Source organism: Mesocricetus auratus, unplaced genomic scaffold (assembly GCF_017639785.1).
Source record: "Mesocricetus auratus isolate SY011 unplaced genomic scaffold, BCM_Maur_2.0 Super-Scaffold_100006, whole genome shotgun sequence".
In the NCBI taxonomy this organism is placed as follows: domain Eukaryota; kingdom Metazoa; phylum Chordata; class Mammalia; order Rodentia; family Cricetidae; genus Mesocricetus; species Mesocricetus auratus.
In genome coordinates, this window is record NW_024429190.1 from 11,047,652 (window position 1) to 11,065,689 (window position 18,038).

Here is an 18,038-nt window from a genome sequence, read left to right on the forward strand (position 1 = left end):
TCCTCAGGCGTGGAGTGGCCCCTGCCACGCCCCCTCCTTAGCCTAACCCGCAGCCACTTGCTTCCCCCTAAGCCCCAACGTCCCGGCCCCCTAAAGCTACTGTCCCTTGGTCATCCTGGAGGAAGAGCATCGGGCTATCTCTGGCCTGCAGAGGTCCACCAGGGACGGAGGTGACTCTGCAGTCTCCGGCCCCTATCGCTTCCGGAAAGGCCACTGTCGCGGAGGGAGGGCATCTAAAAGAGTCCGAACCTCTCCTCGGGAGACCAGGACGGCGGAGGCTGCTAAACGGCCAAGTCAAAACCCGGAGGGCGTCTCCACCCGCCTTGGGCCTAAGGGCCGAGAGAGGCACGGCCCCTTTAAGAGCGCGGCCCCGCCCCTTCCTGGCCGGATCCGAATTCCAGGGGGGCGGGGCGGAGCCGGCGCCGGGATGCAGCGAGCTCGGGCGGCGCCTGTGTGCGGCGGCGCGGCCCGGCTGCGGCCCCGCCGGGGCGATGCTCCCCGGGGCGGCGGGGTGAGCCAGGTGAGCGCGGGGACCCCGAGGACCCCTGTCCAGGGTGCCCGGAGGTGGGCCGGGCGGCGCGGGGCCTCCGCTTCCCAGGGCTGTGTGACCTTGACTGGCCACGCACCCTCTCTGGACCAGGCCGCGAGCACTGCGGAGGCTCGCGGGGGCCCGAGCCCCGGCCTTTCAGGCTCCGGCCGGGGGCCCGCTTCTCCCCGAAGGCGGGGCCTGCCTAGGCGACCCGGTTCCTCCACCCACTGCTCGGCGACCTTCTGCGAGCGCCTGCCCTCTCTGCGCCTCAGTTTCCTCGTCTGTAGAATGGGGATACCGTCTCCGCACAGCCGGTGGGGCGGCCCTTAGCGGAGCGGTGAGGGCCAGGCGGGGACTCCGCGAGGGCTGCGCGCCGGGCGCCCCTCGGTGGCCCCGGGCGAGGCTCCTCTCCTGATCCCCCCGCACGTCTGCACGTCTCTAAGCGGCGTGCCTTGGGGCGCCCCGCCACACACCCGCTCGAGCCACACGACTAGCGTAAACACTGAGATGGTGTGCGTCTCGTCGAGCCCTTCGAGCCGCTTCCCGGTGAGGACAGGGAGGGACTGACTGGTGTGCTCACGGCCTGCACGGAAGCTCAGCGTTTGCTCTGAGTGGCAGGCTGTTGGAGGTAGACCATTCTGAGCCCGCGCGGGTCCCCGCAGCAGTCCTGACCTGTGTCCCCTGCCCACAGTGACTCCACTGGCCCTGGGCATGGCGGACCCAGTGGCGGGCATCGCGGGCTCTGCGGCCAAGAGTGTGCGGCCGTTCCGATCCAGTGAGGCCTACGTGGAAGCCATGAAGGAAGACCTGGCCGATTGGCTCAATGCCCTGTACGGTCTAGGTCTACCCGGCAGCGGCGACGGCTTCCTCACAGGGCTGGCCACAGGCACAACCCTGTGCCAGCATGCCAACGCTGTCGCCGAGGCTGCCCGGGCTCAGGCTGCTGCCTGCCCAACACGAGGTGTGGCTTTCCAGGCGCACAGTGTGGCGCCTGGCTCCTTCATGGCCCGAGACAACGTGGCCACGTTCATCGGCTGGTGCCGGGCCGAGCTGGGTGTGCCTGAAGTGCTCATGTTTGAGACCGAGGACCTGGTCCTGCGCAAGAACGAGAAGAGTGTGGTATTGTGCCTGCTGGAGGTGGCCCGGCGCGGAGCCCGCCTCGGCCTGCTCGCCCCAAGGCTGGTTCAGTTTGAGCAGGAAATTGAGCGGGAGCTTCGAGCTACCCCTCAAGTATCCAGTGTCCCTGCTGCTGCTGCTGCTGCTGAAGATGCCACTGAAATTGTCACTGCATCGGGGGCTCCCGCCCGGACACCCCGAATGACACCCAGTGACCTTCGAAACCTCGATGAGCTGGTGAGTCCTCATGTACACATTGGGTGGCCCTTGCCCACTCTGCTCACCTGGGGACCAGATGGCAGACAGAGCTGATGCCACCCCTATCCCCGAGCCTCCCGGGACGCACTCTCTGTAGCCTGCCCCCGCAGAAGGGCAAGCGTATGCCCTGGCCACAAGGAAATGGATAAGCCCAGCGCGGCAGAGGTGCTCGGTGAGGCCACACAGCCCATCTGGGTCTGCGGCAGACAAACCCCAGCTTCTGGCGCGAGCTCTTCTGTTTGTATTAAATGAGCATTGCTTCATCTGGAAGACTGTGACGTAGGCACCTTTTGGCTCACGGGTGCTAGACAGACACAATGGCAGCCTGAGACCTCAGGCTGAGTGCCTGCTGCCCTGGTTTAGGCTAGCTGTACACAGTGAGTGTCCGGGAGAGCCCAGCCCTGGTGCCCTGATGGAGAGCCCAGCCCTGGCCGGCTGCTGCTGGCAACAAGAGGTGCCATTGGGAGCATAGGAGGTGCCGGCTTCCAGCTTTCCCAAGCCCGGGTGTCCCTGCCACCCCCGCAGCGGGACTAAGTTTCTTTCTTATCAGAGTCGGGACTGCGGTGTGCCTGCCTGAGAGTCAGGTGCTGGGTGGCTGCGGGCAGAGTGGACACCCGCCCACACGCCCCCCAGGCCCCGCCTGCGCATCCCTCTGGTGCTGCTGTGGGTAGGCTTCCCACGCAGCCGGCCTGTGGCCTGTGCCTCCCGTAACATGGGTGCGGCTGGCTGTGTGCTTGCCAGGCCTTCGTGCCTGTTGGCATCCATCGTGCGCCCCACGTGGTACCCTCTGGTTGGGATGCTCAGATGGGAGCATGGGCCTCCTGCGCTCATCCCGTCCTGGATGTGGATGGCTCCGGGCCCTCAGGGGCTTAAGGCTTTTTTTTCCTGGGTGTTTCTTCCCGGGGACGGTCCCTGGACAGTCACAGCCCTATCCTCTCGTTCTGGTTGGCATCCAGAACTCTCCAGAGTTCTCAGAGCCCCCACAGCGCGCTGGCCCAGGGTCCTGTGTGGGAGGGAGTAGGCACTTCCTCCTGCCGTGCAGCTGCGGCTGTTAAACCCCGGCGGAGGGACTTGCCCTTGTCCTTTATCGCCTGCCTCTTCCCCGGCTTCAGGTGAGGGAGATCCTGGGCCGGTGCACCTGCCCGGACCAGTTCCCCATGGTCAAGGTCTCGGAGGGGAAGTACCGCGTGGGAGACTCCAGCTTGCTCATCTTTGTAAGGGTAAGCGAGGGAGGAGAGGACGAGTCTCCATTCGGGGCTTGTCTAGGAGGCCCTCCGTGACCTGCCCTCTGACCTGCAGGTGCTCAGGAGCCACGTGATGGTGCGCGTGGGTGGCGGTTGGGATACACTGGAGCACTACCTAGACAAGCATGACCCCTGCCGCTGCTCCTCCACCGGTGAGTGCCTGGGGGAGTACGGGCCACCAGCGGGGAAGGGGGGGCTGGTCCCTGAGGCCCTGCCCCTCACTAGCCGCATCCATCCCCACAGCCCACCGGCTGCCCTCGCAGAGGGCTGGGACTTTCTCCCCGCAGAAGGGATCGCCCACTCCTAGTCCCCGCCCTGGTAGCCCAGTCCCTGGAAATGAGCGCCGGGGCTCCCGGCCAGAAGTAACCCCCGTCAGCCTGCGAAGCACAAAGGAGGGGCCTGAGGCCCCGCTCAGGTGAGAAGCTGGGGCCGGTGGACCTACCAGGGCTGTGGGGGAGGGGCGTCCGCTTGGGCGCGGTGACTCACACCCTGGGAAAAGTTCCCGTGCATGGGGGCGGGCCTGGCTTTCCATCTCCATGGTAACCCAGACAAACCGACAACACAGCTGGGGCGGGCTCCAGGCAGTGGCCGGTCCAGCCCAGGCTTCGGAAATCTGGGGCAGTGAGTCGTGGCCTCAGCCAAGATGCTCACTTGCCCCTGGAAGTCCCCTGGCAAAGCCCAAGCTTGGCTAGCTCGCTCCACCTGCGCCAGTGATGCCGATCTCTCTCGCTCCCAGCCTCAGGCCCCGAGATCAGCTGCCCCCTCTCCCCCGCTCCCGCCGCTACTCCGGGGACAGTGACTCCTCAGCCTCCTCCGCCCAGAGCGGCCCCCTGGGTGCCCGCAGCGACGACACGGCCACTGGCGCCCGGAGGGAGCGGCCCGGCCACCGGCTGACCTCCGGTCTTCCGGCCTCCCCGAGACGACCGCCCACCCCTCGCAGCCAGTCTCGAGACCGGCTAGACCGGGGACGGCCCCGCATGGCCCCGGGAGGCCGAGGCGCTCAGCTGTCGGTGTCCAGCCCCGTGCGCCGCGCCCGCAGCCAGAGCCGCGAGGAACAGGCTGTCCTGATGGTGCGCAGGGACCGAGACGGGCAGCACTCGTGTGTAGCCCGGGGCAGGGGTGGTGGAGGATCGGGGGGTTCTGGAAGGAGCACCCCGCAGACTCCGCGTGCCCGCAGCCCTGCAGCGCCCCGTCCTTCCCGGGTCCCCAGCCCAGGCTTAGAGCTGGCTGCCACACCCGCCAGCGTTTTCCGCAAGCCACTGCAGCTTGACCCGCAGCAGGAGCAGCAGCTGTTCCAGCGACTGGAAGAGGAATTCTTGGCTAATGCCCGAGCCATGGAGGCGGCGGCCAGCCATACCCCCATGGGACCAGCTCCTGACCCCCCAGCTCCGGACTCTGCCTACTGTTCGTCCAGCTCCTCATCCTCATCGCTCAGTGTCCTGGGTGGCAAGTGTGGCCAACCTGGGGAATCAGGCCGCACGGCCAATGGGCTGCCCGCGCCCCGCAGCCAAGCCCTGTCCAGCTCTTCTGATGAAGGCAGCCCCTGCCTTGCTATAGGGGGGGCACTGGATGCAACCAGGAGCTCTCTAACTGGCCCGGAACCCTCGCTGACATTGGCAAGGGGGCGGATGGACACACAGCCCGACCGCAGACCCTCACGCATCCCCACACCTCGGGGACTCCGCCGCCCATCAGGACCCATGGAGCTTGGGGCTTGGCATGCCCTTCAGTCGGTCACCCCAAGGACCCAATCAGAGTCTTGAGTTGATAGACTGACTCAGCGGCACCCACACCCCTTTCCATTTTCTTTGTGGCCTTAACCTACCCTCTGCATTCAGGGACCCCTTCCCTCCCCCTCTTGAGCACCAGACCTCATGGGACCAGACCCCACGGGACCACACGGCACAATGGAACACCTGTTGTACATTCCGGTTTCGGGGATGAGTGTTGCTATTTAATTAGTAATATTATTGAATGCCTTAGAGGACACCGGGCCAGCCTGGTGTCCTGAGGACCTGTGGTCCAGTAAACAGAACCTCTGACAGTAAAGTTTTGCTCCAGCTCCTGTTTTTTTGGGGACTGAGCCTTCATTATATGTTGGAATTCTTGAGTTAGCCACCTGGAGGCCAAGCTTCAACGCTCTGACCTGCCTATTCCAGAACAAGAAACCCTTAAATTGTGCATTTAAGTTTATTACCTGGTAAGTCATGACTTAAAAAATGGCTCCAATAGCTAGTCCAACACTGGAGAGGCAGAGGCAGGTGGATCTTTGTAGTTCGATGCCAGCCGAACCTACGTAGTGAGACCCTGTCTCAGAACGCCAGAAGCAAAAGGTATTTCCAGTAAAGTGCCAGGAGCTGAATGAGTGCTTCCAATCATGTTCATATTCAAGTCCTTTGCTTCCAATCATGTTCATATTCAAGTCCTTTCCATCTGTGATTGTGACCCAGTAAGGTCTCAGATGAAACTGATCTTGTCCAATGATCGGGAGTTGTCTGGGTCCAATCGAGTTCGAAGAAAAGCCAGGAGATGGGTGGGACCTGCTGTTAGGAGATTTTCCTGCCCATTCTGGTCACATGAGGCTGCAGCGTGCTGGATGCAGCGCCCCCTGCAGGCGTAGGGCCGGGTGCGCAGGACGTGTGCGCACCAGAGCACACCGCAGAAGCTCTCTGAAGAGACGCAGCACATGCCAGTTGTATTTGGCGGAGCACTCGAGGTAGCCGCAGCGCCAGCCCCTGCGCACTAGAGTGGCCAGTGCACGACGAGGTCCGAAGCGCAGCCGCTGACGATCCCGCTTGTTGCCTACCACGAGGATGGGTGCCTCTGGCGCGCCCGCGGGCCTGGAGGCCGGATGGGTATGAGACACGCAGGGCTGGAGACTCCGTGGCCAGAAGAGCCCTCCCCATGCGCACAAATGCCGGTGTGTTCCCCACTGCCAGAGACCCCCGAGTGTGCCGGAGGCCTCGAGCACACGGTGTAATTCAGAAGAACCCAGGCCGGAACTACCCGCTCCCCTAGGCAGACCTCCACCTCCGGCCAAGCCCTCACCTGGTTTCTGCTATACGCTGCCTCAGGGCCTTCACATAATTGAAACTGTCGGGGCTGCAGATGTCGTAAACCAGCACAAAGGCATCTGTGTCCTGCAAGCTCCAGTCTTTAGGGTCTGGCCACTCCTGGGAGAGGAGACTGAAGTTTACAGCTGACACTCCTACTCCAAAACCCCATGGTTCATCCTCAGACCCCATCACCTCCCAAAAGTTCGTAAATACGCACCCCCGCTGGGGTCAGATTTCCCAGTCGTGCCTGGATCTTGTCAATCCATTACTAACTCCCTACATCCTTGGCCTCCCTTCAGACAGCTACCATCCCTCCCTCCCTCCCTCCACCACGACTGCTGCCTGTTTGCCTGGTGCGGCCCCTGGAATCTGCCCTTCACCGCCAGCAGATGGTGACTGACTGTCCGGCAGCTGGACAGGTGAAGCCTCTGGCCTAGCACCTGCTGCTCTCTCCCCTTGTGACATTCTTACAGCTTCCTTAACGCGTTATTTATCCTCCCAGGCGCTCTGGGAAGGGCACCAAAGACGAGAAGTCTGTCTGACTGCACAGATCACTGAGCACAGGAATGAGGGAGCGGTGGTCCCCTCTAGAAAAGATAACTCCTGTGTCTGGCCGAGTCTATCATAGCGGCCCTCTCAGGCAGGGCTGTGTCACTGGCCGATCCAGACACCAGCCTCGGCAGGCAAGAAAGACACAAGCACTCACGGTTGCCTCTAGGCTAACTCAGGGGCTCTCCTGCAGTACACCCAAGACACACACTTCCTTCAATCCCGGAACACGCTCGGACGCCCTGGGTCAGTCCACGTGGACACGCACGTGGGCACCAAGCATACACACACACACATACACACACACTCCTGGCCACCTTCGAACCGCTACCTCGAGACTTCTGGGGCTCGAGCCGGGGCCAGCGACGTCACCATCACGGATGCTCAGGTCGTAGACAGCGCCGTCGAGCAGTACGGCGGGCCGGTAGAGGCGGGGACCGTCAGTGGGTCGGTGCCGCTCGGGATAGTCCCCGAACAGGAACTGGCGGATGATGGCAGTCTTGCCCACTCCCGGAGCACCCAGAACAGCCACACGCAGGCTGCCGCCCATGGCTGGCCCGCGCCCCCGCGCCCGGTGCCGGGGAGCTTCATGAGCCGACACGGCGCCGCGCGCGCCCGGCCCGGGACACCCGCGTCGCGCCGCCTGCAGCACCTGGGCAGCAAGAGGCCAGGCCCGAGGACCGACCGAACGGGCGCGCGGCGGGGAATCAACCCGCGGCTCGGCAGCGAGGGAGAGCGCACCTGGCGCGCCGCAGACCCGCCCCCGCCCGCAGCTCCGTCCTCTCCGCTCCGGCGCCGACAGCCGCCGCCCCAGCCGGCCGCGCGGGCGAGCAGGCGAGCAGGGCCTCCCGGAGGCGGCGATGAGGTAACCGTCCGCCCCGCCCCTCCCGGGGAGGGTCACGGCTCAGTGTCTGCCGGGCGGTCGTCTCTTTAGTGCCTGCTCCCCCAGATGACAGCGTGCACCCCTCAACCGTTCCAAAGCAGAAGCCGCTGGGCACCACCTTCCCGTTCCTCCAGCACCAGCTGGCTGCAACCTGGCTGTTGGCCAAGCCCTGGCCTTTGGAATCAGGCCACTTGGGGTCAGACCCGGCCTCGGGCTGAGTGACCTTGGGCCAAACGTCGCATTGCACCTGGGTCTGTGTCCTGTGCACCAAAGGCTTCAAGACTTCCTCCTGTTTCGTGAGACCCTAAGCGCCAGATTCTTTACTGAGCTTTCTCCTGCATCGTCTTTGAACTTGAAGCTTCAACCTGGTGCTCTTGGTTTAGGGAGAGGGAAACTGAGGCTGCGAAGAGGTGTTTCGGGGTTAGAGGGGCAGTGGGACCCTGGCCCGAGCCTGCATCTCCTCTGAGACCCTTCCAGTTTTCATTACACCCACAAGGGCAAGTGTCCAGAGGAACACTGTTTCAGAGGACCAGCCTGGAGCACAGAGGGGGACAGAGGGCTAGCCTCACACAAATGCCTGCTCAGCAGCTCAGCCCCAAACCACTGCCGTCCACAGGTTAGAGGTGAAGAAACAGATCCGCAGGTCACTGCACAGAGTCCCTCCCAGGGGAGCATCGAGTCCTCGGGACTGAAGGGTCCAGATCCTCCTCCAGGGGCAAGCGCCGAAGCTCCTCCAACAGCTTGGAAAGGCTGGGTTGTCCAGCCTGCGTCTGGCTCTGCCATCGCCACACTTGGGAGGAACTGCCCTACGCCCAGGTACTGTGAAATGCAGACATGACACCGGGCTTTACAGTAACCAAGGCGCTCATTTATTCATCTGCTCAACAAATACTTCAAGTCTAGCCGCTTGCCAGCATAGTGAAATGAATTAAAAAAAATAAAAGCAAAACGCAAAAAGGCCTCCTCCTAAGGAGGGAAGACTTCAGAACTACTTAGGTCTAGGGCTCTAAGGTCATTGACAGGGCATCCACCCGAAGCAAGTGCAAGAAAGGGCAGGAGAAACTAGCCTGTGAAGGGGAGGAGGCAGACCCTCCCACAGGAAGCAGGTCTCAGCAGCCAGGGGCATTCCTTGAACATTGGATCCTCTTCCCCTTCCCAGAGCGGACGAGGCCTGGTCTGATTTCATACCTGCTTCAGCCACTAGGGACTGTACCGCGATATTCTAGGCCTTTACATTCCGACAGCTGGCCTTGGTTTTTTATTTTTTATTTTTCCCTCTTCCTCTTCTTGCTGAGTTTCCCTAGAATGACTCCTCTTCCCTTTACAGGTTTTCAGGCTTCCGGGTTTTACGAGCTGCTTTTTGCTTCCAGAAACAAAGAAGGGAGTAGATAAATCCAGCCCCTTCTCTGCAGAGAGCGGGGGACAGACACCTGCTGATCTTATTGGAGTTGTTTTTTTTTTTTTTCTTTTTTGGTTTTTCGAGACAGGGTTTCTCTGTGGCTTTGGAGGCTGTCCTGGAACTATCTCTTGTAGACCAAGCTGGCCTCGAACTCACAGAGATCCGCCTGCCTCTGCCTCCCAAGTGCTGGGATTAAAGGCGTGCGCCACCAACGCCCGGCTGTTGTGTGTGCTTTTAGGACCGAGCTAGAGTTCTCCAAAACTAAAATGTGCGGTTCCCTTTCTTGGCTGAGTGCCGGTGCCTGGACTCTCTTGGGAGTCACAAGCAGCTCTGTGGGTGGGGCACCTCTGGGCCCCAGCGAGACTTGGAAGCCTGTGTTTGTTTTTGAAAGGAGTCTCGCCTTGTATGCCTGACTGGCCTCAAAGCTTTAATCCTCCCTCGCCAGTCTTTGGAGCTGGGATTCCATGTGGGCAGCACTATACCTGGATTGCACGCGCTTCTGGAACAGTGGAAGAGGGTATCCCTGGGATGGCCCCTAGGAACCCACAAATCCCCGGCACCCCGGCACACCAGAGTCACCACAGCGGTTCACAGGTGTCCAGGCTGGTATAGGCAAGCCTGAGCTCAGCTATCCGCCCATTAGGGTGCAGCGGGAGACAGTGGTTTGACCCTGCTCCTGCTGCTGGGCTTTTAGGGAAAATGAACACGCAGAGAAGCAGGACGATGGAGGCAGGAGTCCTGGGCTGCTTCAGACCAGAAGGTGGGAGGTTAAGGGTAAAGGGATCACAAGCATTGTGGCTCAGATGGGAAAGTATTCTGGCACTCAGGAGCCAGGGAATGCCACAGGTCACAAAAAGCATAGCAGCTTACAGCCCTGCTTCAGGGGCAGGCTTCTCCAGTTCAGCTCTGACCCCCCTCTCTCCTCCGCTCAGTTCAGGAGAAAGAAGGTCTCACCCAAACCTCATTCAAGGGATTTGTTGGGAGGAAGGAATCCAGAGGAGTGGCTGCCTCTGCCAGGGTGGAAGAGGACAGGGGAGCAGCGCAAGCTGAACAGGCACAGGGCTTATATAGGGCTTCCTAGGGCGGAGCTTTCCAGGGAGAAGATTTCCTGGGTGGGGATTGGTCATAGTTCAGCCCCTGAGCTCAGATTGGCTAGGTCTCCTGCTCAGGGATTGGTTGGTTTTCTGTTAGGGGTCAGGGACAGATTTGTCTCTGGTTTCAGGGCCAAAGTGTGTTTCTTTCACTGGTCCGTGTTAGCCTTTTGGCTCTAGTTTTAGGAGCACTGGTTTCACGGTCATTTCTTTGGCTCTGTTTGCAGGCCCAGAGGGTGTTTCTTTGGCTCTGCTCAGGGTGTGTTTCTTTGGCTGGCCCTTTTTCCATACAGGGAGGCCCTAGTGGACTGAAACTGAGGGACGTGGGAAGGGTCTGGGACACACTGTCATGTCCCCTAAGCTAAGCCCCGAGATATGAAGCACCAGGGAGTTGAGTGGCCTGGGACTCCGCTGAGCTGGTGGGGCCCGGGAACCGTACCTTTCCCAGTTCACTGCCCGCCCTCGCCTGTTGGCAGCCATGTGAGGGTCGCTCTCTGTCTGTTGCTTTATTTTGTCTTTTATTGTTTAAAGACGTATCCTGAGACCTACCCTGCTAACCTGCACCCATCTGGCTTCTTTCTGGCTCCACTTTCCTGAGGTTCAGCGCTGCATCCGCTTTAGGGGCCTTCGCCCTGGGCTCCCCCAAGGCACCGCCGTTGTGCCTGCAGTCATGACACCACACCAGTTGTTCCAAAACTTGCTCACCTCCCTGAGCTCTGAACGGGGGGGGGGTACTGCTCAGACACCTGGAACGATGTTGTCATCATCATGACCAGATCCGTGGTGGCCAGTCACCCTCTTGAAGGGAAAAGAGGTTTCTCGGCCATCAGGCACAGAGTCCGCTCAGGTGCAGAGGAGAGGGTTTGGAGGCAGACAGCTCCCAGAGCAGTGTCACCTGTGCCAATCGCCTAAGGTCTCAGAGCCTCAGTTTCCATCTCTCTAAAAGGGATGCTAACCCAGCTGATGGTGGCACACATGTGTTACCCCAGAGCACAAGGGACTACACCGCAAGACCCTGTCTCAACATAAACATAAGAAAATAAGTTGAAATTGTTGATTAAGTTAAAATTATTAAAATTAATAGTCTGGGCCTCATAGAGTTGTTGTGGGACGTGAGGGTATGACACAGAGAAAACCGTGAGATCCGGGAAACAATCCATGTTACATGTAAGTGTAAAGGCATGACGGTGGGTGAACGTGTCCACATAGTGAGCAGGCACACGTTTTCTAGTTCTGTCAGCTGTGAGGACCAAAGTGACATTCAGGCTCAGGTCTTCGTTCTGTACTCTGTGTCCACTGACAGGAACCAGGCTGTTTGAAAAACCGGCAGCTATAATGTTGGGACAGGACAAACACAACCCAGAATAGCCTGGGCAGCCAGGAAAAAAGGAAATGCCAAAATAAATAAATTAGCACAAGGATGGTGTGTCAGAGGGAAGAGTAGGACAGGAAAGGGCCTCTTGTGCTTGGAGCTGGTTCAGCAATGGCATAATAACATAGCCAATTTGCCCAGGTTATAGGGATTCGTGAGGCGGGCGCTGTGGTGCAGCCTGTACTCCCAGCACACGGGCTGTGGCAAGGATCGTGAGTTTGAGACCTGTCTAGGTTGTATAGCAAGGGCTGGGAAGATGGCTCAGTCAGTGACTGCAGGCTGGGGACCTGAGCTGGGATGCCCAGCACCCACGTAAAGAGCCTGTGACCCCAGGAGGATCCCTAGACTTGGACATGCCATCTCAAAAAAAAAAAAAAAAAAGGATGGGGCATGGCCCTCACACGTATGCAAGCACACATATGTACATATACACACAAATGCATAACGACCAGAAAAAACTGATCTGTTAAGTCCAAACTGATAAAGATGATTGGATACACAAATAATCCCAAGAGAATAAACTTGTTTTTCTCGCAGAAGAATTTCAAAGACTGTATGGGCCTCCCCCATGTTCTCCCAGAGTGCTGCATTAGTGACTTCTTTCCAGAGAGAAGGGTCTGGGGCACAGGACTGGGAGTGGCTCAGTGGCCTAGCAAGGTGCTGGCTGCATCCCTGGCTCTGGAAGAAGAAAGATAAAATTAGAAGGAAGCTGGGAATAATGGTGACTTCATCCCAGCACTGGGGAGGCAGAAGGAAGAGGAATTCCAGTCCAGGCCCAGGCTGCTCCTTGGAGAGAGCTTGTCTTGGGGAGGGGGTGGAGGAAGAGAGGCAGCAAAGGAGGAAAATCAAGGCAGATTTCTGGCCTAGCATGTGCAAGCTTCCTGTTTAATCCCCAACATGGAGAAATGTATAAACAGAGTTTACTTATTTATTTATTGTTTTGTTGGTTTGTCATATGGTCCTCAAACACGTATTCCTCTTGTCTCAGCCTCCTGAGGCTGGAAATAAATGCATGTGCCAGCATATCCAAGCATATTTTCCCTTTCGAGATAGGATTTCATTATATAACATTGTCTGGCCTGGAGCTATGTAGACAAGGCTAGCCTTGAACTTGTGGGACATTCTGCCATCTGATAACCAGATGTGTCACTGTGATCTGGTCTTTACCAGGCACATTTGTTATTATTTGTCTGTTTACTTATTTGTGTGTTGTGTGATACTGAATATGCACACATACATGGTAGTACAGGTATCCTATGTGTACATTGAAGCCAGAGGAGGGTGTTGGATGTCCTGCTCTACCATTCTCTAAGTGATTCTTTTTTAAAAATATTTTTGTTATTTTAACTTTTAAAAATCCATGTGTGTATCCAAGTATGGTGGCAGATGCCTTTAGTCCCAGCACTCAGGAGGCAGAGGAAGGTGAATCTCTGTGACAGGTCAGCCTGGTCTACACAGTGAGAACCTGTCTAAAAAGTAAAACATTGAAACCAACGAGTGGTGTGTGTGTGTGTGTGCGCGTGTGTATTCTCTTGATGTTGGGGATCACAGCCAGAGCCTTGTACATGCTAGATAAGTTCTTAGCACTTGGCTACACTCAGCCACTCAATGTTGACTGAGATCATTATAAGGATACCAAGTCTTCAGCACAATATAAACAATATAAACAGTTGATGAAATCTTTTTTTTTTTTTTTTTTTTGGTTTTTTGAGACAGGGTTTCTCTGTGGCTTTGGAGGCTGGTCTCGAACTCACAGAGATCCGCCTGCCTCTGCCTCCCGAGTGCTGGTATTAAAGGCGTGCGCCACCAACACCTGCCGCGCCAGCGCCATAACAAGTCCAGGGTATCAGGAAAAGAGAGACCAGACATCCAGCTGTTTGTACTAAGAGAATGCACATGCTGCCTTTATTACCAGGAGAGTGTGTGTGTGTGTCTGTCTTCATTGCAAGTGCTAAGAGGTCTCTCCCTTGTAGGAGGGAGGAGCTTTTTATACAGGTTTACAGCACAGTGGAAAAAACCCCAGGTAGGAGAGATTTGTTTTCCTCCTGCTGGATGTTGATGTCGGAGGGTCAAGGCCAGGGCAGTAAGCCAGGACTAGAAAACAGAAAGCACTTGGACTGGAAAACAAGTTGCCCTTGTAGGCTGACCAGCAACTCACAGAGACCCCATGGGGCTGGGGCCCAACAAACGCCCGGCTTAGTTGATGAAATCTTAATAAAAACACTTTCTTTTTTCTCCCCAAACACTAGCTAGTTCTGAAGTTTAAGTGGGATATAGAGGGTGTGTTTTGAGTTCTTTGTTTTGTCTTATTGTTGTTGTTTTGGGTTTTCAAGACAGGGTTCCTCTGTACTGTCTTGGAGGCTGTCCTGGAACCAGGTCTATAGACCAGGCTGGCCTCGAACTCACCTACCTCTGCCTCCCGAGTGCTGGGATTAAAGGCATGCACCACCACTGCCCGGCTTTGTTTTGTTGTTTTTGTTTCATTCTTCTTTCTGAGGCAGGGTCTCACTCTGTGGACCAGCATGACCTGGCACTCACAGATCTACCTGTTTCCACCTCCTGAGTGCTGGGGGTAATGCGTGCTCTGGCAGGAACACTTTGGAAGGCCAAAAGACAAGAAGTAGTGAAATTCCCTGGTGCAGGATGGAGTCCAGGAAGACATCCAAGTATATGTGGAGGTTCAGTATATGAGGAAAATGACTGCAGATCTGAGGAGAAAGATGAATATTCTATGTGTGGTGTGGGGGCGACTAGGGGACTGACTGTGAGGGGGAGGGGAAGCTGGCTCCCGACTTCTTTCCTACACACAGCCAGATGGAGTGGGAGGGAAATGCAAATGCTCACACCAGACAAGTACTAGAAAGAATTACAAGAAAGTTACATAGACACTCGGAGATGGATGAGACGCTGGCTTCTCTTCAGAGAATCCAGGCACCATTCCCAGCATCCACGGGGCAGCTCACAACTATCTGGGACTCCAGTTCCGGTGGGTCCTACACCTTTGGACTTCTTTTTTTTTTTTTGGTTTTTCGAGACAGGGTTTCTCTGTATTGTTTTGGAGGCTATGGGTCCAGCCCGGCCTCGAACTCACAGAGATCCGCCTGCCTCTGCCTCCCGAGTGCTGGGATTAAAGGCGGGCGCCACCACTGCCCGGCACCTTGGGACTTCTTGAGCACCTACACACACACACACACACACACACACACACACACACACACACACACACACACAGACACACACACACACCATACACACACATACACACATACACACACACACACACCATACACACACATACACACATACACACACACACACACACCATACACACACATACATACATACACACACACACACACCATACACACACATACATACATATATACACCACACACACACACAGAGACACACACACACAAACCACACACACTCATATACACACCACACACACATACACCCATACAGACACACACACACACACACACACACACACACAGATACACACACACGGGAAAAGGAAGAAAGAAAACACAATGTTGACATGGATGAGGAAAGTAACCAACAACCACACAGAAAAATAGGTAAAAAGTGTGATGATAGCTCCCCAGAAAAGAGAAATTGCCCAGAAATACATGAATATAGGCTCCTTTAAAGCACAACATTGAGAGGCCGGAGCATGGGAAACTCACCAGTAGCTACACCACTGAACACAAAGCTTCCCACTCCCCTATCAATAGCCAATAGTTCTCCCTGTGAGCCCCTCCTTCACTCACGACCGTCTGGTGCAGACACCATGTAGGCAGTCTTGGTGGCTGTGGGCTCATGACTGCAGCAGTCATGCCATGTCCAGAAGATAGCATTTCCAGCGCCACCATTCCTGGCATCATTGATTGTTTTGGTTTGTGTGTATGTGTTAGTATATGGTGTGTGCATCTGAATGCAGGTGCTCATGGAGTCCAGAAGAGATCCTCTGGGCCAGGCGTTGGTGGTGCACGCCTTTAATCCCAGCACTTGGGAGGCAGAGTCATGTGAATCTCTGTGAGTTCGAGACCAGCCTGGTCTACAGAGCGAGTTCCAGGACAGCCTCCAAAACAACACAGAGAAACCCTGTCTCAAAAAACAAACAAAAACAAACAAACAAAACAAAACAAAAAACCTCCCAGCAAAACAGAAGAGCCTCTGGAGCTGGAGTTAGAGATAATTGTGTCTCTTGGACAAGGGTTCTAGAAACTCAACTAAAGTCCTTTGGAAGAGCAGTAAGCGGTCTTAGTTCACCATCTAGCTCCTACATTCTTCCAGCTGCTGCTTCTGTGATGTTCCCTGAGTCTTGGAGAGGGTAATATATGTGTCCCATTTGGAGAGGGTAATATATATGTGTCCCATTTGGGGCTGAGCACTTAACAGCCGTTATTCTCAGCACCTTGAGCAGCAATGAGTCTGCGTGAACTGCCATTTGCTGTGGAAGGAAGCCTCTCTGGTGAAGGCGGAAGCCGCATGTCTGTGGGTACACGCACAGTGTTTAGGGTTTGTTTGACTACATGTCCACTTAGCAAAACTAGAGAGGTGCTCAGTGCTGGAGAGTGCTGCAGAGGACTCAGCTTTGGGTCCCAGCACTACAGCAGCTCTAAACCGCCTGTACCTGGGGCTCCCCAGGATGTGACACCTGGATTCTGCCGGCTCCTGCATTCATGTGCACATTCCCACACACAACACATCAGGGTTTTGACTGCTCACACAGTTGACACACAGGGCTGAGCTGGGGCGGTGGTGGGACACTTTTTCTCTCTTTGCAGCCGTTAGGCCAGTTAGGCAGCAGTGTCTGAGGTGGACAGGAGGCAGGGCTGCTGGGGTACATGTGCAGGAACCTTCTAGAAGCAGCAGCCTCTGGGGCCAGAAGGTAACCCTGTCAAGCGATCGATGGGGAACCAGGCTAGTGTGAGATTTCGGCCGATGGCAGGTTTTGGTGTTGGGTAGCTGCTGTGGAACTCTTCTCTGAGTTGCTGTCCTCTTGAAATCCAGACCCTCATAAGACTTCCGCGTGGAAGGAGGAGAGGGCTCATAACTCAGCCCAGGAGGTGGAAACGGCTGTCATTGGCAGGGGGAGGAAAGGGAGCTTCCTCAGCAGCTGGTGGAGCGGCCTGTAATCTGTCTGTGCTCCTCTAAGCCTCCTTAGACTCGGTGCATTTCTGGTGTTGGCACCCTCTCTGGTGAATGTCTATGGTTCCCATCTTCCCAGGAAGACACACATCACTTGGTACCCAAACAGGCACATGACTGAACCAAAGATAAGTTGGGAGAAGCAGCTATGCTGTCCCTGCTTTGGGTGATAAGACGGAACACTGAGGGTGCTCCATTTGAAGAGGGAGTCTCCTAGGGTGACTGTTGTCCTCGTTTGGTGTAGCTCTCTCATGAGTGGGGTCCATCACATGAATTCAGGATGCCCCCTAAGCTGCTGCTGGAAGTCATGCATATGATATGGGACTAAGCAGGCAATGGTGGCTCTTGTGTGACCTTTGCAGCGGGAGACAAGACATGCATTGGAGGTTCAGCTCTCTCTCTGCCATGAAAGAGCTTGCCTGTGTAAGGAAGGGATGACAATAAAATGCTGTCCTCACGAGACTATCTAAATTGGCAGGAGAGGGTGTCGAGGATGAGATGGGAGTGTGGCTTGGGTGTGTGTGTATCATAATTTGTGCTTAAGAGCACCTCCTAGCCGGGCTTTAGTCCCAGCACTCCAGAGGCAGAGGCAGAGGCAGAGGCAGAGGCAGAGGCAGAGGCAGAGGCAGAGGCAGAGGCAGAGGCAGAGGCAGAGGCAGAGGCAGAGGCAGAGGCAGAGGCAGAGGCAGAGGCAGAGGCAGAGGCAGAGGCAGAGGCAGAGGCAGAGGCAGAGGCAGAGGCAGAGGCAGAGGCAGAGGCAGAGGCAGAGGCAGAGGCAGAGGCAGAGGCAGAGGCAGAGGCAGAGGCAGAGGCAGAGGCAGAGGCAGAGGCAGAGGCAGAGGCAGAGGCAGAGGCAGAGGCAGAGGCAGAGGCAGAGGCAGAGGCAGAGGCAGAGGCAGAGGCAGAGGCAGAGGCAGAGGCAGAGGCAGAGGCAGAGGCAGAGGCAGAGGCAGAGGCAGAGGCAGAGGCAGAGGCAGAGGCAGAGGCAGAGGCAGAGGCAGAGGCAGAGGCAGAGGCAGAGGCAGAGGCAGAGGCAGAGGCAGAGGCAGAGGCAGAGGCAGAGGCAGAGGCAGAGGCAGAGGCAGAGGCAGAGGCAGAGGCAGAGAGAGGCAGAGGCAGAGGCAGAGGCAGAGGCAGAGGCAGAGGCAGAGGCAGAGAGGCAGAGGCAGAGGCAGAGGCAGAGGCAGAGGCAGAGGCAGAGGCAGAGGCAGAGGCAGAGGCAGAGGCAGAGGCAGAGGCAGAGGCAGAGGCAGAGGCAGAGGCAGAGGCAGAGGCAGAGGCAGAGGCAGAGGCAGAGGCAGAGGCAGAGGCAGAGGCAGAGGCAGAGGCAGAGGCAGAGGCAGAGGCAGAGGCAGAGGCAGAGGCAGAGGCAGAGGCAGAGGCA

At 57.1% G+C, this 18,038-nt stretch overlaps 2 protein-coding genes across 3 annotated transcripts; one reads left to right on the plus strand and one right to left on the minus strand.

The window, feature by feature from the left end:
• Positions 1-433: 433 nt before the first annotated feature.
• Positions 434-5,196, plus strand: Gas2l1 (growth arrest specific 2 like 1). Of its 2 annotated transcripts, none has more exons than XM_040746785.1 (6): positions 434-520; positions 1,221-1,882; positions 3,016-3,123; positions 3,203-3,299; positions 3,391-3,562; positions 3,884-5,196. In XM_040746785.1, exons 2-6 carry the CDS (start codon positions 1,241-1,243, stop codon positions 4,908-4,910), a joined length of 2,046 nt encoding a protein of 681 aa, XP_040602719.1. In that variant the 5' UTR covers positions 434-520; positions 1,221-1,240; the 3' UTR covers positions 4,911-5,196. The 2 variants fall into 2 exon arrangements, with proteins under 2 accessions (XP_040602719.1, XP_040602720.1); XM_040746786.1 differs by lacking the exon at positions 434-520 and adding an exon at positions 574-1,075.
• Positions 5,197-5,323: 127 nt separating this feature from the next.
• Positions 5,324-7,802, minus strand: Rasl10a (RAS like family 10 member A). Its single transcript, XM_005068939.4, has 3 exons — positions 7,084-7,802; positions 6,196-6,320; positions 5,324-5,987 (listed from the first exon to the last, which is right to left on the minus strand). The coding sequence occupies exons 1-3, from the start codon at positions 7,300-7,302 to the stop codon at positions 5,720-5,722; spliced, it is 612 nt and encodes a 203-aa protein (XP_005068996.1). The 5' UTR covers positions 7,303-7,802; the 3' UTR covers positions 5,324-5,719.
• Positions 7,803-18,038: the final 10,236 nt, after the last annotated feature.